Source organism: Pan paniscus, chromosome 5 (genome assembly GCF_029289425.2).
Source record: "Pan paniscus chromosome 5, NHGRI_mPanPan1-v2.0_pri, whole genome shotgun sequence".
NCBI classification, from domain to species: Eukaryota; Metazoa; Chordata; class Mammalia; order Primates; family Hominidae; genus Pan; species Pan paniscus.
In genome coordinates this window covers 125,304,733-125,327,436 of record NC_073254.2, presented here as the reverse complement: position 1 = coordinate 125,327,436, position 22,704 = coordinate 125,304,733, and the positions used below count along the sequence as shown (strand labels likewise).

At 41.6% G+C, this 22,704-nt stretch overlaps 1 protein-coding gene and 1 pseudogene across 1 annotated transcript in view; both read left to right on the top strand.

The window, feature by feature from the left end:
• The window catches only part of PREP (prolyl endopeptidase), a 128,126-nt gene that overhangs the window by 97,627 nt on the left and 7,795 nt on the right, over window positions 1-22,704 (top strand). The window contains exons 11-12 of the mRNA XM_034962627.3: window positions 19,158-19,294; window positions 22,584-22,678. Coding sequence (XP_034818518.1) covers window positions 19,158-19,294; window positions 22,584-22,678 — 232 coding nt within the window. The remainder of the gene's footprint in view (window positions 1-19,157; window positions 19,295-22,583; window positions 22,679-22,704) is intronic.
• LOC100980686 (large ribosomal subunit protein uL29-like) lies at window positions 4,365-14,933 on the top strand (annotated as a pseudogene).

Genomic DNA, 22,704 nt, shown 5'->3' with positions numbered 1-22,704 from the left:
GAAGTCACCGTGCCCGATAAAGAAACCAAAGGATGCTAAAGATGGTGATGGTTGTACTGACTAATCCTAATTTAAATAAAAAGGAATTTGCAAGTGAGAAATCACAGTAAGTGTCTAAGAATGACTGAGTGTGGCCGGGCGCAGTGGCTCACACCTGTAATCTCATCACTTTGGGAGGCTGAGGCGGGCAGATCACCTGAGATCAGGAGTTCAAGACCAGCCTGGTCAACATGGAAAAACTCTGTCTCTACTAAGAATACAAAAATTAGCCGGGCATGGTAGTGGGTGCCTGTAATCCCAGCTACTCAGGAGACTGAAGCAGGAGAATTGCTTGAACCCGGGAGGTGGAGGTTGCGGTAAGCCGAGCTCTCACCACTGCACCCCAGCCTGGGCAATAGAGCAAGACTCCATCTCAAAAGAAAAGAATGACTGAGTGAAAACATTGCTTAAGCAAATAAAAATAATTATTTCACAGATATTTATTAAGCACTATGCACTGGTGGTGTGCTTAGTAAATATCTGTGAAATAATTATTTTTGGGAATATAAGGCAGGATAGAGTTTACTAGGGAAAATGGAGATGCAATCAAGCATTTCCAGCAATTCAGTGGAGGGAAAACCATATTAATAAGCTGCTCACAGGTTCTGTGGGAACCTGGAGAAGGAGAAGCATCTAAGGCTCCTCTTGGAAACAAGGCCTCCTGCAAAGGAGTTTTGGGCAGATGGAAAGAGCACAAGGAACAAATAATGAAGAAAAGAAATCATACATACAAATTCCTACAAATACTGAGGAGTGAAGAAGGGAAAGGAAGTTGAATGCAAGAAACAAGCTACTTTTAAAAACATGATATTAGAAAAGCCAAAGCCACTAAGAGGATGAAGCTGTAAGCATCCAGAGTCTGAAGAAAATAAATCCAAAGTAATGATCCCAGAGTCTCATAAAACACAATAAGGACTAGGTCAGCTGAATTTACAGGTTAGTAGAATTGCTTTTTTATTGGTCAGCTTGTCTAAAAGCTTTCCAAATGTTTGTAAGCATGCAGCAACCTAGAGTTAGAAGGCACCAATCCAGTGGAAATGAATAGCTTGTACAAAAGCAAAGGTGTCCTCACAGTGCTGCAGATAAGCAAGTAGCCTGGTTGGAGCCCCATAGCACGTGAGCCTGGAAAGGGAGACAGATCCAGACCCTTAAGGGCCTGTGTACGATTCGTATCAGGCCATCTACCTACCAGGTGCTTAGAGAATTAGAGTCAGGTTCCAGGGAAAGTTGTGAAGGGGGTGGTGGGGGCGGGGGGGGGGGTGGTGGTGGTGGAGGAGGAGCCCATGGGCACAGCCAAAAACTCCAACAGTGTGTATGGTGGGAGAAGAGGACCACAGTCTCACATTTCAGGGACACAGGAGGAGGAGGAGCCACAAAAGCTGGCATCACAGAAGCCAGAGGAGAAGAGTTTCAAGGAGGATGGTGTGGTATTGCAGAGAAGTCACAGGGGATATAGACTGGGCAGTGCTGGGATTGGCTGTGAGCATTTGACTATGAGAGGAGCCAGTCAATGTCAGGTAGCAGTGGATTGACCATGTGAGGGGTCAGGAAGCCTAACTCTGCTTCTCATGAATGAAGGGTTTCCTTACAGCCCAGGACATATGTGCTAATTACCAGGTAGTAGAAATATTACTGGAAATGCGCTGAATGAAAGTTCTTGCACTCCACATACAGACTTTGTTGCCAGCCTTTGTGTATGCACCCCAGTGCTTCATAATCATCAGTATTCCCCATCCACCATCCTGAATGCCATCTATCATCAGTAAAGTATACCATGTTCTTTTCTAGATCTTTCGTGAACATGATTCAGTTAGTCATCTTCAGCTTTCATTTTCTTGATTACTGGTGATAATAAAAAGGTATATATAGGGCTGGGCAAGGTGGCTCACGCTTGTAATCCCAGCACATTGGGAGGCCGAGGCAGGAGGATCACTTGAGCCCAGGAGTTTGAGGCTAGCCTGGGACACATAGGTGAGACCCCATCTTTACAAAAAATTTTAAAATTAGCCAGGCATGGTGGCACATACCTGTAGTCTCAGCTACTCAGGAGACAAGAGGCACAAGGATCCCTTGAGTCCAGGAGTTTGAGGCTGCAAGTGAGCTATGATTGTACCACTGTACTCCAGCCTGGGTGACAGAGTCAGAACCTGTCCCCCCCAAAAAAAAAGTAAGAAAAGGATATATCTGTAAGATTAAAAGTATATTTCTGTGTTTAGAAACAAAGGAATATGCAAAAATCTGTCTATGATGATAATGCTGGGGCTAGAGTGGTGGGAGGCATGTCTGGGCTGTCAAAAAAGATATATATGATTTGACTGATAAGATTTCTGCTACTGTTATTCCACTGCACAAATATAAAACATTTCACACAGCCAAGTTCAGAATATAAATCAAAAAGAATTTGTTCTTTTACCTTCACAGCAGGATTTCTGCTTTGTGATTTGCCTTCATGTCCCCCCTGCCCCGTTTTTCCCCACCCCACTAGTGAGTTACTTCCCAGTAGCTATTTGTGATACCGCCTCTACGCCTCTAGTTCAGTCTCTTCTAATTGACCACCTCTTTGCAAAACAAAAAAATGGTATTGAACAGTTATGCCAGCTTCCTGATTCTAGGACTTCTGTTGATGCTGTCCTTAATTCGGGGCCACACTCAGCTTCATACAGTCCCATTTAATCCCCCACACTGCCATGAACTGCTTGGTTGCACAAACACTGCTCTGCTTTTTCCCCACTAACATCGGCCTCTCTTTAGTAGTTCACCCTTTTAAGGGGTGAATAGTTACCAGCCACAAATTTTTAAGGCTGCACAGTTCTCTTCTGTTCTATTAATGAACATTCTGACCAGAGTTTGTCTTTTCAGCATTTTGGTTATTAATTTTATTTTTCTACTTACAATAAAACAAGTAAGTGGTCTGCTGTAGTTTTGAGTTAATGAGGATTTGAAATGAATTTCACATATCCTTGTTGGGTTTTTATTATGCAGGTGCAATCTCATGCAGCAAATTACCATAACTAAACAGTTTAAGAACCCATAAAGCTCCTCTGCCCTGGCATTGCCAAATTAATAGATTAACAGCTACACATAAGGAAAATGTCAGATGTTAAATATTTTTCATTAGTAATAAGTTGGAAATTTGTGACCTCAAAAAGCTTATGTAATCTCTTAAGTGCCTCAACCAGAGTTAATTTTATCTTATTATTTTTCAACTTACAAGGATTTTCAGGCAAGACTCTAGGCTGCTCTGTATAAATTTTTTTTAATGAAACACCATTCAATATACTTTTCTGATATTATTTAATTGAAATGTAGGGTCCAGTTTGGGCATTAATTTATGTCTTGATGTAGCATGTTTTCAAAGCACCTACTGTCTTCTGGGTACCTTGCTGGATACAGAGGCAAATAGATGCACAGGCCTAGAACGGGGACACATGGGAGCACAGTACAGTGCCATGGAGAGTTCAGGAGGGGCCCCCAGAGGAGGGGGAGGGGATTGGCTGATTTCCTTTTTACAGTGGCTAAGAGCATACAGTATGGAGCCAGAAAGCTTGGGTTCAAATTCTGACTCCATAATTTACGAGATGTATGACTTGGGTTCCTTACTTAACAATTTATCTGCATCAGAATGACCCCAGCTGAAAAGTGGGGGTATTCGTAGTACATTCCACAGGGGATTGGTTCCAGGACACCCTGTGGATACCGAAATCTGAGGATGTTCAAGTTTGTTATATAAAATGGCACGGCATTTGCATACAGCCTATGGTTGTCCTCCCACACACTTTAGATTATCTCTAGACTGTGTATAATACCTAATACAAAGTAAACACTATGTAAATAGTTGTTATACTCTCCTGTTCTTTAAATTTTTTATTGTTGTATTATTATTTTTTGTTGGGTTTAAAAAAAATTTTTCAATCCACAATTGGTTGACTCTGCAGATGTGAATCCCATGGATGTAGAGAGCCAACTGTATAGACCTCATATTTGGATTAAAATGAGAGAATATTTTTAAAGCCCTTAGACTAGTGCTTGCTTGTTACATGGTAAGAACTAAATAAGTGTTTTAAACAAGTCAAGTAAAATAAATAATGTGAATTTTGACCAAAGTATGAACTAAAGAAAACTCTGTTGTGAAAAATATAGAAACTAACTGGCAGGTATTTTAACATTTGTTTTTAAATGTATGGAAACTTTAGTTGATAATTAGCTTGCAAGGTTCTGTCACTAGGTTCTGTCTGCAGAACCTTGGCTAACTTTTGTTTCTTTTGGTTTTGGTTATTTTAACATTTTCAGGTAAGGAATAACTTTCTAACAGAGAGGCTCCAAAATGCAATGAATGGCCATTTGTGCTGTTTTAAGTTTCTTTCTTGTTACTAGAAATATTTAAGCAAAGGATGAACCTGCCTGAGATGTAGCTTTGTGGGTGTCTGCATTGGATAGGGGAGGGAGGAGGAGGTCAAACAAGTGAACTTCTAAGAGCCAATAGATTTTTTTTTTTCAGTCATGATTTGGTTTAGAAAGGCATGTGACATTGGGATTGGGGCTCTGGAGATGCGAAACAGCAATATCACTAGAGAGGCTGGTTGAAGTTGGGAAGAACTGAGAGAAGTTGAAGGCAGAAAGTGGAGAACTTTAATTGCTGGTCTAAAACGTGGACTTTGGATGGGCTTGGTGGTTCACACCAGCACTTCGGGAGGCCCAGGCAGGAGGATTGCTTGAGGCTAGCAGGTTGAGACCATCCTGGGCAACGTAATGAGACCCATGTCTCTACAAAAAATAAAAAATTAGCTGCATGTGGTGGTGCATGCCTGAAGTCCTAGCTACTCAGGAGGCTGAGCCAGGAGGATGAGGATTGCTTTACATACATACATACATACATACATACATACATGGACTTCATTTTGTAGAGAATGGAGAGGCATTGACTGTTTTGAATAGTAGAGTGACTTAGATTAAAAGGGAGGTTTTACATGGATTAATCTGGTAACAGGTGCTCAGATTGGAAGCAGGAGTCCTGGAAGCCAAGGCCCCTGTGCAGGCAGGCAGGGATAAGATGGTGTGGGAGAGGTAGCTACAATGACTTTGAGCTCCGGACCTGAGGCAAGCTGGTATAGGTATTTGAGGGTCAAAAAGAGAGTATTTAGCCCTCGGAGCAGGCGGCGGGGGCGGCCTGTGCAGCAATGGCTAAGATCAAGTCTCGGGACCTTCACGGGAAGGAGAAAGAGGAGCTGCTCAAACAGCTGGACGACCTGAAGGTGGAGCTGTCCCAGCTGCGCATCGCCACTGACAGGCGGCGCGGTCTCCAAGCTCTCTAAGATCCGTGTCGTCCACAATTCCATTGCCCGTGTTCTCACCGTAATTAACCAGACTCACACAAAGAAAACCTCAGGAAATTCTACAAGGGCAAGAGGTACAAGCCCCTGGACCTGCGGCCTGAGAAAACATGCGCTTGCGCCACTGGCCCAGCAAGCACGAGGAGAACCTGAAGACCAAGAAGCAGCCGCGGAAGGAGCGGCTGTACCCGCTGCAGAAGTACACAGTGAAGGCCTGAACGTCACATTGTCAATAAAAGAGAGCTGGCCGAAGAGAACAAAAGAAAAGTGTGTATTTAATATGCAATTCTGTATTCATTCAGCAAATATTTATTGAAGGCAAACAATGCAGAACTCATAACCCTCTGATGATGGACTCATCATGTGGTTCTCATGCAGGAGCAAAACACACAGCATATGCCTTCCATGTGCAGCATAAATCCCATTGCAGTGAGCCATGTTACAGGGCAGTTTCTGCCTGTACCAAAACAGAAGCTGCTTTCTCTGGGCCTCCGCGTCTAGCAGGGTTCCTTCACTTTTAATGAAAATGTCTGATTGTGTGTCTTCATTAACTACAAAGAGATCATACCAGTGGAACTGAAGATGGCTTTGATGTTCTACAATCAAGTCAGATTTATTCATCATAGCCCTGTGTGTCTTTCTACCTCAAAACACCAGGTTACCGCTAAAATCCAAATAAACTCATCAAAGTGCCATAGCACGAGATCCAGCTGTGCCTCCTTCACTGCCCTTCTTTCCTTGTAGTCAGAACTTCCACTTTCTATTTCGCTTTTGGCTTCACAGTTTGAGACTGGGAAAAGGCGTATTATTCCAAAAAACAGATGGCTGAGCCTTAGAGAGCTGGTGAATTTCTGCAGAGATGATCAGTATAGCACTTAGCACATTGTTGGTGCTCAAGAAATGTACTAAAAGTTAAAACAGATTTTAAATAGACTGACTTTGCTGTTATTGAGATATCCTAAGGGAGCTTTTAAATCCCCACTGTTACCAAAATGCCCAGCCATCCTTGGAAAAACTAACTAAAGCAGTCTAGAATAGACTTTCCTTCTGTATTTTCTGCCCAAAGATGACTCTTAAACTCCTCTCCACTCCCCAAAAGTTAAATGCCTGGAACATAGACAAGATGACAACCTTCTAATGCCAGGCTGGCATTTTTCACCTTAGTACAGCACAGAAACATGTAATGCCTCCCTCTAAGTCCTAGGAAGTTCTTCATATGCTCATGTTACAGGGTAACTGAAGCACGGAGGTTGCCCGCCTACTGTCCAGTTCTTTTGGTAATGGAATGTCTTGTTCCTCTGCATGCTGCCTGTGGACTCAGAGCAGTTCTGCTCCTTGTCAGATTTATTTGGCACACGTAGCACAGACCACACAAGTGGCCTCTGTCAACTCTGATAAAAAGGGGGAGCTCAACACCCTTTTATGAACATTCTCCTTTAAACCTGTCAGGCTCTAAAATTAGGCAGGAGTTGCTATCACCAGACATTCTTCTGTCTGAAGGGGCTGCCCTTTGCAGCCTACCTTCATCTTTCATAGATGAGCACATCTCATGACTGGCGATAATGGGAGTCCTGGCATTTGCCTCAGATAGCTCAGTATCTGAACTGCATCAAATGCATTACTGAAGATTGTTTTCAGGAACCTAACTGATTGCACATTCGTGCGTCTTAACACAATTGATTTTATTACTAAATGTACGCATCTCAAGGAGAATAATAATTTCAAGAGAGACAGTTGATCTTTGCACAACTAAGGTCATTGATTTGAAGGAACAGTAATGTTCCATTGATTTGTCATATTTACTTCTCTTTTTTCTTTAAAGGAAGATATTCTTTTTTTTTGAAATCAGATGTACATGTTAAGGCAGCTAGATGTGTGTTTAGTGATTGCCCTCTTGTGCTAAAACACGCTTCCAGAGTTAAACTGCTTTATCAGTGGTGATGCCTCTGGAAAGTTGTGCTTGACAACAGAGATGGGATTTCTGAAACTTTAGACTTATGTACTTTATATAAATGTACACCATTTCTTCAGTAGTTTTTTTTTTAACATAAAGCATTCAGCTCAAGGATCTGTGAGTTCTTATCTGTTAAACAATTATTCTTAGAATATGGTTTTAAATGTGCAAAATCATAAGGTGCTTTAAATTTAATTGATTACTTAAAAAGTTGGGATAGCTTTATGATTTGCTCAAGCATTTTTTTATTTGTGAAATGAATTGTGTCTGTTAAGCCTTAAAAAAATACTATTGAAATGGAATTTTTTTGGTAGAATGGCCATGGCAAGATATAGTGGGATTTTTATTGTTTTAATAATCTGTCTTCAAGATGGTAACACTAATGACTGTGTGGAGAAGGATCATCTTTCTAAGCTGACTCATTTTGCTAAAATAGTAACAGCAGCCACTCTTGTATCTGGACTATCGCTTTTGAAATGCTTGAATGAGTCTCCTTTTTAAGAAAATAACAAAAACAGTCTGGGCGCGGTGGCTCACGCCTATAATCCCAGCACTTTGGGAGGTTGAGATGGACAGATCACTGAAAGTCAAGAGATCGAGACCATCCTGGCCAACATGGTGAAACCCTATCTCTACTAAAAATACCAAAGTTACCCGGGTGTGGTGGTGCACACCTGTATTCTCAGCTACTCAGGAGGCTGAGGCAGGAGAATCGCTTGAACCTAGGAGGCAGAGGCTGCAGTGAGCTGAGATCATGCCACTTCACTCCAGCCTGGGCAACAGAGTGAGATTCCGTCTCAAAAAAAAAAAAAAAAAAATGCAGAGAAGCAAATAAGGGATAGCATCTCTGGCAGAATGATATTTGTCCCCTGGATTCCCTAGAGATGGGTGGTCATTGTCTTGGGGAAGAAGAAATGAATGTGTTAAATCTATACCAAAGGCTCTAACACTTTCAACATTTTGTATAATTGCACCCAATAAAGATATTTACAAGGAAGTAATAACTTGAAGTTAATTACTTTGTGATATAGTAGGAAAAAAACACTGAAACAGGGACTTGGGAGACCTTGGTAGTAATGTGCCATAAGCTGGCAGTGTTGCCTTGGTGGGTGTTTTTTTTAAAGACAGAGTCTGGCTCTGTTGCCCAGGCTGGAGTGTAATGACGCAATCTCGGCTTACTGCAACTTCTGCCTTCTGGGTTCAAGAGATTCTCGTGCCTCAGCCTCCTGAATAGCTGGCACTACAGATGTCCTCCACCATGCCTGGCTAAGTTTTGTATTTTTAGTAGAGATGGGGTTTTGCCATGATGGCCAGGCTGGTCTTGAACTCCTGTCCTCAAGTGATCTGTCCGTCTTGGCCTCCCAAAGTTCTGGGATTGCAGGCATGAGCCACTGTACCCAACCCTTGGCAGGTATCTTTATCTTCTTGAATCTTATTTTGTCATTTGTAAAATAAGAGACTGCTAGCTGGATGACAGCCTGGAGTGACAACCTCTCCCTATGTCTGAAACATTTTAAAGTCCCAGAATTTACTATTATTATCCTATATCCTCAGGGCTGAGAAAGAACTGACACCAGCTTTTGTTTACCAGGTGGCACAGTCTTGTGGCTGCTCAGAAAATACCCTTCTCAGCCCTCTATCAAGAATCAGTGTGGGCTTCATGAAGGGTGTGGTTCCTTACAGCCTTGTGGTGCTTAATGTTATTGGTTTGGGATGTGGAATAATATTGTTATGCTGCTGTGCGTCTCCACAATGAAGAATTTAAGGTTTTTTGGTTTATTTGAAGGAGAATTTTAAGTACAGAAACTCAGCAGTATATATTTAACCCAGTTTAGTGGCAAGTTCTTTGACCTCTGCCTTTTGCCACTTGGCAATGCAAGCCTCAGATTTATGACCCCAGATATTGCCTCCCCGGTGACAGTGATCTTAGCATACCCATTATTGTAACTGGTCCTGGTAGCTTCCACCAGCTTAGCCAGAGCTCATTTGTCTTCCCAGTTAACCTGTGTGCAGGCAGCACTGGTGCAGGTCTCCCTGTGGACTAGATGTCCCAGTCTGGCCGTTCCTTTGATGATGTAGTAGGGAACCCCCTTTCATGATACAGGGCAGATGGGAAGACAGCCTGCTGGAAAGGATCCATGTCGTGCGCAGTCACCACCAGTTGAGCCACCTTGTTCTCCCACAAGGTAGCAACAGTGTCAACCCCTGCACCAAGGACAGGTGGTCTCCAGTGGGGACCTCCCCTTTGCTGGCAGCTTTCTTCTCAGCCTGGGCCAGCAGCCATCAGTTCTTCTCTTGCTCTGTCTCTGGTCAGTACCTGTGAGCCAGCCTAGGCAGCTGAGTGCTGTTTTGCTGCCCAAGGCCTGGACGAACTGGTTCCTCATGAAGGCACTTTCAACCATGTTTAGAGGACAGCCCTTTGTCACCGCAGCTGGATGTAGCAGGGCCACTTGACAAAGCAGGTGAGGTCTCTTGGGGCCAGATGTCCTGCAAGTGCCAACATTCTTGGGTCTCTCTCAGGTGATTCATCACCTTGGCTGCTTGCTTCTTCACAACAGGGACTGGGGCCACCGTCTCCAGCTGCCCAAGATGCCAACAGAGTCTAACGTTTAAAGAAGAAGAAAATGAAATTAAGGAAAGAAGCTTTCTTAATTTAGCATGTAACTTCGGTCAGCCGCGGGCTGGCTCACTAATGCTTAGAACTAACTGTGAGTTTGAATCACTGTCGTAATGTTTGGTTTTATTTTCTGTGTCCCTCATGAAGGCTTCATATCGATATACTCTAAGATAGTCCCGCTTATGAGATCTTACCGATGCTTCCAAAGACAATCTATCTGTTCATTGTGGATTCTTTGGTGGTGCTTGTAGTCTGTTAAGGTGAAAGGGGGTGCCAGGTCCAGGCTCCTTGTTGAACTGGATCTATTGTACAACTCATTTACTCTGCTGTTGACAAGAAGAAGGAAGACAGGGCTCTGTGTGCCTCACATGATGAGCTGTTAGCCCTGGAAGACAGACAGACTTTTCCTATTACTCAAGTGGGCATCTGTTAGATCCCATGTGAGCACTTTGTTTTCCTGTCCATTGAGGGTCCCATAAAAGCTTTGGCATCCCACTACAGAACTGTGTGCACAGTGGACACTCAGAAAGAATGGAGGTGTATTATCAGCTCTCTCATTGGTTACAGTATGGGAAAAAGGAAAAGGAAGTAATTTTGTTTAACTTGAACCTGAGTACTGTGGTAGCAATAAACTACCAAGTAAAGAAACAACACGTGCGTTTAAGCTTTGGCAACTGTCTACTTATCAAGCACTAATGGCTGTTATATAGATGTATAAATGACATTTTATATGTTACTAATAATAGTTTAAGGTTCTAATATTCCTACCACAACTCCACTGTAGCCGATGAGAGGAGTCAGGGAGACTGGTTAGTCATGATGCTAGTGAAGTAGAGAGCTCTGAGCTTGTTTGTCTGTATAAATGACAGAGAAGACACTTGCTTGTGAAACCAAATGACCACATGGGTGCCTGGGTGTAGGGGGCCTTGGCACAAGATGATCCTGAGGGTTGAAAGTAGGGTGGCTGAGAAGAGAGTGTTGCTATTAGCCCAAGTAAGAGGCCCATGGAGGAGCATGTACACAGGTGTGTCTGGGCACGTTGATTTGGAGATGTGAACAGGCCATCTGCCACATGAGATCATGAACCCCCATAGCCTAGGCAACTTGATGGGCTTCTTAACCAGCCCCTCACAGGTGACCTCCAGGAAACACATGTCTGGCTATGGGCCTGCAGATGTGGACGTGGAGGTCCTTTGCATAGAGCAGATTGTTAGAGCTCTCTGAGATGGCAAAGAGGGAATTTGAAAAGAGACAGCCAAGTATAGAAAATTGCAAAACAGAAGGAAGAGGAGGCAATAATGGATCAATTAGGAAGGTTGAAAAAGATTTCGAGGAATGAAGAAGAACCAGAGAAATACTCCACCCAGGAAGCCAAAGAAGCAGTTGCCATATAGGGATTGAAAGGGATGAGACCTGGAAAGGAACCATTCAAAAATGTCATTTCTGAACAATGAGAGGAAAAGAACAGATTCTCCAATAAATGTGTATAATAGTTGGCCATTTGGGGAAAAGTAGTTAGATCCCAGACCATATGTAAACATAAAATATAAATGTAAAAAATCAAGATGAAATTATAGACAAATATTTTTATAACTCGGAGTAGAGAATGTTTTATAAGAGAGGAAGCTAAAAGGGAAAACAGATATTTGGGTACATAAATATTAACACCTTCTTGCACCTCAAGACACCACAGAGAAAGTTAAAAAAAAAAACAACTGTTGGTGTACTGGGACAAAATATAAACAAAGCATGATAGAAAAAAGGTTACTACCCTTCAATGTAAGATAAATTTCTGTAATCAGAAAGGAGAAGTAACAGAATAAAAGAGCAGGTATACTTTGTTCTCCAAGGACAAAATATAACATGACTATGAAAATGTTTGCTAATAAAAAAAATACAGTAAGGAAATGGCAGTGTTTGCCTATTACACTAGTAAAAATTAAAATCCATTTTAACATCCACTGCTGATGAGGCATGGACATTTAGGCAAACATTGTCACTGGGCACCTAAGTTGTTAAGTTCTCTTTGGAGAATATTTGGTCCAAATTTATTGAATTTTTGAGTGCACGTATACTTCGATTTAGCAGTCTCATGTCTAAGAATATATCATACATAAATCATACCACGAGAATACCAGATTTATCTAAAAGGAATTTATTCCATCATTACCAATCACAGAACATAAAGAATAGCCTAAATATCAATGAGAAAATGGTTAAACGTGTGTGCATCCGTAGAATGAAATATTAGGCAGCCATTTTTTAAATGAGATAAATCTGGGTGTTTTACTCTGAAAAGAATTCCATGATAAATTGCTAAGTGAAGAGGAGAGAGAATGAATCATAGCCCAATATTAGCCCGATTCCATTTATCACTATATAATAATAACTCCTATGTGTATTTGAACATGTGAATAGGTGTGTCTCTATGCACTCATGAAAATGTTGGGAAGGACATACACCAACAGGATAGAGGCAGGGATGGAGAGGCAATGAGAAAGACAGAAACGTTCATTGATGACCTTTGAAAGAGCAGGGATGGGGATGGGAATCAATGGGGTGGGAAAGTGGTGAGCTGTGAGTATGGGGTACTCGGGATTAATGATTAGGAAGATGGAGATGTAGCTTAAGAGGCAGACAGGGTGATACATAAGGTTTTGTTGGCTAGGATAGGAGAAATTTGAGTCTATCTGTATGCCAAAGAAAGGGAAAAAATACAAAAAACAAAAGCTGTAATAATTGAAAGAGCACAGTAGTAGTGGAGGCAGTAAGGAATGGAATCAAGACAGGGCGATCCTCCTTTCTCTGGGGTTGCAGAGGCTGAATGAAGTTAGCAGAAGCTTTACCAGGAGCTACAAGCAGATGGACCCTGTGAGGGATAGGCAAGGCCAGAGGCAGAGAGGGATGCAAATGGTGGTGTCAGAAATTAAAAAAAAAAAAAAAAAAAAAAAAGGAAAACATTGGAAACTACTCTTGAATTGATTTAGGTGGGAAAAGATGGAAGACCTTGAGGAAGGAAAAGACATAAGACCTAAGTTCAGAGCCCAGCTGAGATCAAGTATTCATTTGTAATGAAGCAAGTTGCCATTTCCTGAGTGTTCAGCAGCCTGGGGGAGGAGAAGGAATCCAATGGGTTAGGGTCAGAATTAGAGGAGTTCCGGATTTAGTAACATTTAAAGAGCTGTCCAAGGGTCCCAAGCTGGGCAAGGAAAGCCCAAGCGATGCTGACAGCCTGAGAGAATATAAAGAACTGAACGTCTTCATAAGAGTTTTTTAAAAAAATAAAAGCAGATATTCCAGGGGTAAGGAAATGACAGAAGTGGCGAAAGAGCAAGTTGGAGCCACAAGGTGGGTTGTCCTAGTTCTTTGCAGAAGAAATTCAGGCTCTAAGGGCCAAGGTATAACCAAGGTGATGGGTGAGCGTTGCGCTGTTGGTTTGTCTCAGGAGACTCTTAAGTCCCATGGGGGCAGGGATTATGCAGCTCGCCTTCTTTACATCTCTAGGGCTGAGTGCGGTCCCTGGCACATAATAGACACACAGCAAACATTGGAGGGAACCAGCGGCTAGGGTAGGGTGGAAACTAAGATCTTGGTGTTGAGGCATTCAGGTATCTCTAAGGTGAGGATGCTGGACAGGTTTCACTGTTAAAGTCACTGAGGGAAATCATAGGAGACCTAGGTAAAGAGAAGTATAGAGAGTTGTATTAAAATGATCAAGAATTGTGGGAAAACTTCTGGTTTTAGTTGATATTAATTGGTAAGGAAAGAGGAAGTGACAAAAGCAGATGGTCTGACCAGTGTTTTGAGCCCAGATCCACCTGCCACAGAGTATGTAGGATATGTATTAAATCTGCACGTTTGGGGGCTCTGCCCTAGACCTGTCGTATCAGAATCTCTGGGGATAAAGCCTGGAAAACTGTATTTTTAACAGTTTCTTCACAGATATGTAGGCCCAGTCAATAAGGCTCAAAAACCACTGGTGTAGACTCTGATGTGGAGCTTCTTGGCCAAGTGTGGGAAGCAAATGGAAGCAAGGAGTTTGTTAGCTTCTTCTCCTGACCCAGCAAATTCAGGACAACGAGAAAGGAAACACTCCCAAAGCCTCTTAAAGAAAACTTTGAAAGAAGGAGCTTCTTTGTACCCATGAAAATACAAAGGGGGAAAAACTGGCTTCAGGAGGAAACCAGTTTTGGTTAAATCAAAGAAGTAGAAAGTACATGATGGAAAATGCCTAGGCTGTTTTGAATGGCTGTTTCGAAAATGTCTACATGGATTCCTTCCATAGTTATCAAAAGACTCAGGTTATTTGCCCTTTTATTGAAGAGGGAGGTTTAGGTTTAGTCTCAATTACCATTCCATCAATGGAAATGGCAGAAAATACTGCTGTGTGTGTGCACGTGTCCATAGAGGAATTTGATAAAATATTTATACGTATGTATATTTTATGTACAGGCATACTTTATTTTACTGAGCTTCACAAATAATTGCATTTTTTTTTTTTTTTTTACAAATTGAAGGTTTGTGGCAACCTTGAATCAAGCAAGTCTGTCAGTGCCATTTTTTCAACAACATGTGCTTGTTCATGCCTCTGTGTCACATTTTGATAATTCTCAAAATACTTCAAAGCTTTTCATTATTATTATGTTTGTTATGGAGATCCCTCATCAGTGATCTTCGATGTTACTATTGTAATTGTTTTGTGGTATAAGACCACACCCGTATAAGACTGTGAACTTAATTGATAAATATTGTATGTGTTCTGATTGCTCCACTGACCATTTCCTGTCTCACTCCCTCTCCTTGGGTCTCAATTAGGGCGATTAACAACCCTCCAGTGGCTTCTAAATGTTAAAATGCAAGGAGGACTCTCACATCTCACTTTAAGTCAAAGCCAGAAAGGGTTAAGCTCAGTGAGGAAGGAATGTGCAAGAGGCCTGGCTAGCTTTTGGTCTATCTCAGTACAAGTTACCCAAGTTGTGAATGCAAAGGAAAATAACTTGAAAAAATTGAAAGTGCTACTTCGGTGAAGACATGAATGATAAGAAAGCAAACTGCCTTATATCTGATATGGGGAAAGTTTGAGTGGTCTGGATAGAAGATCAAACCAGCTACAACATTTGCCAAAGCCAAATCCATAGCAAAGCAGTAACTCTCTTCAGTTCTGTGAAGACTAAGAGAGGTGACGAAGCTGCAGAAGAAAAGTGTGAAGCTAACAGAGGATGGGCCATACGGTTTCAGGAAAGAAGCCGTCTGCATAACATAAAAGTGCAAGATGCAGCAGGAAGTGCTGATGTAGAAGCTGCAGCAAGTTCTCCAGAAGATCTAGCTAAGATCACTGTTGAAGGTGGATACACTAAACAACAGATTTTCAATGTAGACAGAACAGCCTTATATTGGGAGAAGATATCATCTCAGACTTTCATAGCTAGAGAGAAGTCAGTGCCTGGCTTCAAAGCTTCAAGGGACAGGCTGACTTTCTTCTTAGGGGCTAAGCCAGTGTTCATTTACCATTCTGAAAATCCCAGGGCCCTTAAGCATTGTGGTAAATCTACTCTGTGCTCTAGAAATGGAACACAAAGCTGGGTGACAGGACATCTGTTTACACCAAGGTTTACTCAAGATTTTAGGCCCACTGTTGAGACCTACTTCTCAGAAAAAAGATTCCTTTCAAAATATTACTGCTCATTGACGGCACATCTAGTCACCCGAGAGCTCTGATGGAGCTGTACAAGGAGGTGAATGTTGTTTTCATGCCTGCTAACACAACATCCATTCTGCAGCCCATGGATCAAGGAGTAATTCTGGCTTTCAAGTCTTATTATTTGAGAAATAATACATTTTGTAAGGCTGTAGTTGCCATACGTTCCTCTGATGGATCTGGTCAAAGTAAATTGAAAATCTTCTAGAAAGGATTCACCATTCTAGATACCATGAAGAACATTCATGATTCATGGGAGGAGGTCAGAATATCTGCATTAATAGGAGTTTGAAAGAAGTGATTGTAACGCTCATGGATGATTCTGAAGGGTTCAAGATTTCAAAGGAGGAAGTCACTGCGCATGTTGGGGAAATAGCAAGAGAACCAGAATTAGAAGTGGAGCCTGCATATGTGATTGAACTGCTGAAATCTCATGATAAAACTTGAATGAATAAGGAGTTGCTTTTTAGGAATGAGCAAATAAAGTGGTTTCTTGAGATGGAATCTACTCCTGGTGAAGATGCAGTGAACATTGTTAAAATGACAACAAAGGTTTTAGTTTGTTCCATAAACTTAATTGATAAAACAGTGGCAGGGTTTGAAGGGATTGACTCCAATTTTGAAAGAAGTTCTGCTGTGAGTAAAATGTTATTAAACAGTGTATTGGTCAGAGTTCTCTTAGAAGGACAGGAGTTTATTAAACATTAACTTATGATCACAAGGTCCCACAATAGGCTGTCTGCAAGCTCAGGAGCAAGGAGAGCCAGTCCAAGTCCCAAAACTGAAGAACTTGGAGTCTGATGTTTGAGGGCAGGAAGCATCCAGCATGGGAGAAAGATGTAAGCTGGGAAGCTAGGCCTGTCTCTCCTTTTCATGTTCTGCCTGCTTTATATTCACTAGAAGCTGATTAGATTGTGCCCACCAGATGAAGGGTGGATTTGTCTTCCCCAGCCCACTGACTCAAATGTTAATGTCTTTTGGCAACACCCACAGAGACACACCCAGGATTAATACTTTGTATCCCTCAATTTAATCAAGTTGACACTTAGTATTAACCATCACAAACAGCACTGCATGCTACAGAGAAATCCTTCATGAAAGGAAAAGTCCATCATTGTGGCATACTTCATTGGTATCTTCATTTAAGAAAATGCCACAGTCACTCCAACCTTCAGCAGCCATCACCTTGATCTATCAGTAGCCATCCACACGAAGGCAAGGCCCTCCACCAGCAAAAAAGGTTATGACTTGCTGAAGTCTCAGATAACCATTAGTGTTTTTTTTAGCAATAAAGCGTTTTTTAATTAAGGCATGCACATTTTTTAGACAATGCTATTGCATACTTAATAGACTACAGTATAGTGTAATCATAACTTTTATATGCACTGGGAAGCCAAAAAATTTGTATCACTTGCTTTATTGTGGTTGTCTGGAACCAAAAAATCAATATATCTCCGAGGTATGCCTGTATGTTTATTTCAAGACTAAAATAAAGAAACTTCTTGTAAGGAGTTTTCTTGCCCACAATTAAGTCATCTTCACAATGTCCTTTCATTTTGGACCGCTTTCAAAATATTGTTTTTAGCATTAGAACCACACCAACTTAAAGCTTGGATATATTTCTGCAACTACAGGGACAATGGGAACTTTGTGCTTTCAATGGTTTTCTCCAAGGATGCCTTTGTCCTGGAGTCAGATAAGAGAGTTGCAGGCTGGCTTTCAGATACTGGAAATCTTACAGATGGTAGCAAGAAAAGTCATATGGGAGGAGGAAGTTGAATTGTCATGAAGCATCAAGAGAGCACTTTGGGAATGATGGAGGGTCTGAGAGTCAGTTAGCTGGGATGAGGAGTGTATCAGTCCAGCTGGCTGCATGAAGATCAGGGTACATGAGGAGGGGTCAGCCTGCGGAGAATTCAGCTGGACCTGGATTTGAAACTAGATGAGAAGCTGGGGGTAGTTGGAGGGAATTCGGTTTTTTGAACAGATGATTTTTCGAACAGTGAAGGTAGCATCATGTGAGACGGTTTGCTCGCTTGCTCATTGATGCTGTTGCCTCTGCGGGTATAGTGCTCTGAATTCTAACTCTTGAGTTGAAGGCTATGTATTTTAGCTCACTAATCCCAGCCAGTCCCTTGGAACTTGTTCCTCTTACTCCGTGTTTACTTGTACCTACCCACACAGTTACACTCTGTTGGTGGCTGCTAACTGGCACTAAATAACTTTAAATAAAACTGTATCCCCTCTGGTAATTTTGAACTCTGAAGTGTATTCTCCATGATTCGTCAGATGCCAAATTTAAATGTATATCTCAGTATTTCTCTGCAGAGTCCGAAACAAATGCTTTTTATGTTACTGTTTCTTGGCAGGTTTCAAAAAGCTACCAGATTGCAGGCGTTTATCATGGTCCTATAACTCCTATCTCTAAATCTGCATCCCTGCCCACTCTCCCCCTCCGCCCTTCCCCCACCATGGTTATTTCTATGGACTTTGTGGCAACTTTGCGCAACAGAACTGCTACCTTAAAAAGCTATGGATAAAATATGGCTCCAGGTCACATGAAGTGTAAAGGCTTATGCCCATGACTGGAACATAAGGTCAACAAGATGATTCCAAACTGGAGCACTTTCCAGGGGTTGTTTGGGGGGTAAAAACACCATGTTTACACAAAGAGAAAGCTATTCACAGCTTTTCCTTTCGGGAAAAAAAGCATTATCAGCTTGTTGTGGCTTATTTATTCTATGGCTTATCAGTTGACTAGCTTTTAATGTTCCCTTCCTTATGGCTTTTTTAAAAATCCTTTATCCAAAAGGATAAGGAGATGTTTACTTTGAACTTGCCGGAGGTAGCCCAGATTCAAGAAGGCTTTATGAACCTTAATTATCAATAGTGGAGAGAAGGGTCTTTGTTTAACCAGGAATAATAGGATTTCTATGATTTTCCTCATCAACTTTCTAAGCTAATAAGTTTTGTTGCTGCTAGCATTTGTTTAGTAGTTCAGCATAGAAAAATGACATCTTGAGCATCTTAACATTTAGAGAGGAAGTTGAATATGAAATTTGTTTTCTGGAATATAAGTCTCACTAGGTTGAGTTGCTTGGCAGGATGGCAAATCTGCCCCTCCCCGCACTGCGAGGGATGAGAAGGAGCAGAGAATGGAAAGCCTGTTTTCTGTGTGCCCCGGGAAGGCCTGGAGAGGTGGGCATGATGGCCACATGTGGGGATGCAGAATTGAGGCTGGGAGAGGATAAACGATGTGTGAAGGGCATCCTGCAAGATAGTTGTGGAATAACAATTCAAATGCAGGTCTCCCTGTTTTCAAACGCAGCCTCTTTAAACTGTTCTACATTCTCTCCATAAAAACTGAAAGATGCTTCACCAAATAGCCCTTGAGAGGTACTAGGTTTTCACTGTGCTACTGTACATCATGAAGAGAGAATTCACTATTTTTCCCATTTAAAAGCACGCAGTATTTACTAAGTAATGCTAAATCTTATATTCTGCTTTCTTATATTCTAGATTTTCTACCCTAGCAAGGATGGTACGAAGATTCCAATGTTCATTGTGCATAAAAAAGGCATAAAATTGGATGGCTCTCATCCCGCTTTCTTATATGGCTATGGTGGCTTCAACATATCCATCACACCCAACTACAGGTGAGCTCGGAACGCACTCAGAGTGCCAGTATTTTATCTTTTCCATATAGTGGAAACAAACCAGAGTGCTCTACTAAATCAACTTTCTAAAATACATTACTGGCCACGCATGGGGGTTCACACCTATAATCCCAGCACTTTGGGAGGCTGAGGCAGGCAGATCACCTGAGGTCAGGAGTTCAAGACCAGCCTGACCAACATGGTGAAACCCCGTATCTACTAAAAATATGCAAAATATTAGCTGGACGTGGTGGCGGATGCCTGTAATCCCAGCTACTTGGGAGGCTAAGGCAGGAGAATAATCACTTGAACCCAGGAGGCAGAGGTTGCAGTGAGCCAAGATCACGCCACTGCACTCCAGCCTAGGCAACAAGAACGAAACTCCATCTCAAATTACAGTTCTACAAAATTCTTGCTGCTTGTTTTCATAGACGGGCAGGATTATGTGTTAACTATCTGAAATGTTGACCAGGAATTGAAGGATCATTTCAAGCTAATCTTGAAAAACAACCAAAAATGTCCTCAGTGTAATAGGTTGTTTGGGAACTGGATTGGGAGGCTATGGCTGCGTGACTACAGAAGATTTGTATTAATCAAGGTCTTAAAGGAAGCTCCTTTCTTCAGTGTTTGTCATTTGCTGCCACCGCACTACCTTCAGTATTCTCTTCAGAGGGAATGATTTCTTAGCTGATGATATTTTTCACCAGCAGAGTCTTAAAATAGACTCTTAACGTTCAGCCATAAATGTTTTCTGTATACTCTGTTTCATCATCTATTTTAGACTGTTGTGTGCTGTTTCTGTGATTATTTCCCAGATAATTACGTTCAGGGAGAAAATTCTACATTTATATGTTTGCTATTGTTGGTATAAATATCTTCTCTGTTATTTGCCAACTTGATTTTAATATCCCATTGCTAGTATAAAGTGGAATTTGCTTTGAGCACTTTTAATAAAAACAAGGAGTTTCCCACCAGCAAGACTAGCTTTGAGCCAACTTCTAAATAGAACCCCATATGAAATCTGATTCACAGATTCATCCAGGATCTTTTCTGTTTGGGAAGAGATTCATGGACTGGTGACTACCAGGACATAAATTCAGAATAGATTCAACCATCTGTCCTGAAGTTGGATACAAGAACACTGGTACTTTGTTTTGAGCACTCAATATCTGTAGAAGCTCATTATTTTAGATTTAATGAAGTATGAAATATGATGCCTGCCCTCAAGTGATTTATAATGAAATTGTGGACCTCGAATATCTGGCTGAAGAGTTTGCATTTATCCTTTTGTTAGCAAGGAGCTGATGGGAGGTTTTTGTGTAAAATCACGATGTAGAACAATATTTTCGAAAGATATATGTGGCATCATCATATGAGTAAATGAAGGGAAACTAGTTAGAAAAGTGTCATAACGGTTGCTGTTCATTCATTCTATATTGACAGCGCCATATACCAGGCAACATTCCAGACATGAGGACTTCCCATCTCTTTCCAAAGTTTCCCAGGCAACGAGATTTGTTATGATTGTAATAACAAATATGTAATATTAACACATTGGTATCTATGTGTTAATATTACATGCCATATTATTCTTTGTGATTATTAGTCTAAGAATGCAAGCCTCAGGTAGAGCAACCTTGCCCCTTGAAAAAAAGCAAGACGATAAATGTTGGGGTTTATTATATTAACCTAATCCTTATATCACTCAAAGTATTAAAATGCAGCCTTCAGTTTTAACTCACAGTGGTGCTCGAGTGTGGGGCAGTGAACACGTGTTTCGTCAGTGGCCAATGAGTCACCTCGAGCCCCGTTCCCTTGGTCCCAGCAGGTGGTCCAGGATCAAGACAACACTGATTCCTGAGTGGATCCTGTTGAATCCCAACAGGGCAGGCTTAATAAATGCTTGTTGCCCAAATGAACAAAGACAAGTGGTTTTAGCTACCACTTGTCTTTGTTCATTTGGGCAACAAGCATTTATTAAGCCTGCCCTGTTGGGATTCAACAGATGAGTCCCGGGGCCATTTTCATCCCAGAACCCAGTGCATTTAATAGTAGTCTGAGGAGAGACCATCAGAGATGCATGAAAGTCTTGAAGAGAGGACCAAGTGATCAAACATCAATCTGGCTAATAAGGTGTGGTTGGATGGTCTGATACATCTACCCTAATTCATCTGACCTTTCCTGTTCATCCTCAATATTCAGGAAATTAGCATTCAAACCATTGAGAACCTTCAGTTTGTAGAAGCCCATGGTTTCCCCAGTTGCTAAAAGAGTGACACAGTTCTCAGAAATAGTTCTCAAAGCACAGTTAATTTTAGTTAACAGCATGTCACTCAGTACTTTTAGGGTCACAGTGGAAAGAGAAGGGGGAAACAAAATCCAAATTTTCCAAAGGACTTAATGCTCTTTCCTAGAGGGTTTGTGCTATAGTTTCTTCTGCTTATCTCGAGAAAATATCCTCCAGCCCTGAGAACTCTATTCCTGATCTCCTTTACCTCTTGCACACCCTGTGTTGGCTAATTTACCATAGAAATTTCTGTAGAACTGGAATACATGTTTAAAACTCCATGTTCCAGAAAAAGCTTTTTCTTTTTTCCAACTTAAAAGTTTGGAGAAAGTTACTCAAAAAATGATGAAAGGAACCATTATCAGGTCCTCTTGTGAGCCCAGCACCATTCATGCCTGGGCTGGCAGTGTTTTGTTTTTTCTCTGTTTATATTATGAATGGTGTAGTGAAATATTTATCAACGTAGAAAAATAAGACACTGAATGCTTGTGAAAACATATTAGCTTTGCCTGAGCGCAGTGGTTCACGCCTGTAATCCCAGCCCTTTGGGAGGCCAAAGCGGGCGGATCACTTGAGGTCAGGAATTCAAGACCAGCCTGACCAACTTGGCAAAACCCTATCTCTACTAAAAATACAAAAATTAGCAAGGCATGGTGGCGCATACCTGTAATTCCAGCTACTCAGGAGGCTGAGGCAGAAGGATCACTTGAGCCCAGAAGGTGGAGGTTGCAGTGAGCCATGATTGTGTCACTGCACTCCAGCCTGGGTGACAGAGTGAGACTCTGTCTCAAAAAATATGTATATATATTAGCTTTGCAGTTAAGTATTAACAGGAAGTTATGTGTTTTTCACTTTAATCAAGCAATGAAAGAAATGTCAAGCTCCTATTTAGATGATATTACTCAGAGTGTTGTTGGGCATACACTTTTTTGAGATGGAGAGAGAGAGCGTGGTCTTCACTAGGCAGTTAATGGAAGGTTAACTGTTTTTACTGCTTCTCAGTGTTTCCAGGCTTATTTTTGTGAGACACATGGGTGGTATCCTGGCAGTGGCCAACATCAGAGGAGGTGGCGAATATGGAGAGACGTGGCATAAAGGTGAGGTGTTTTCTCTACAGAAACAC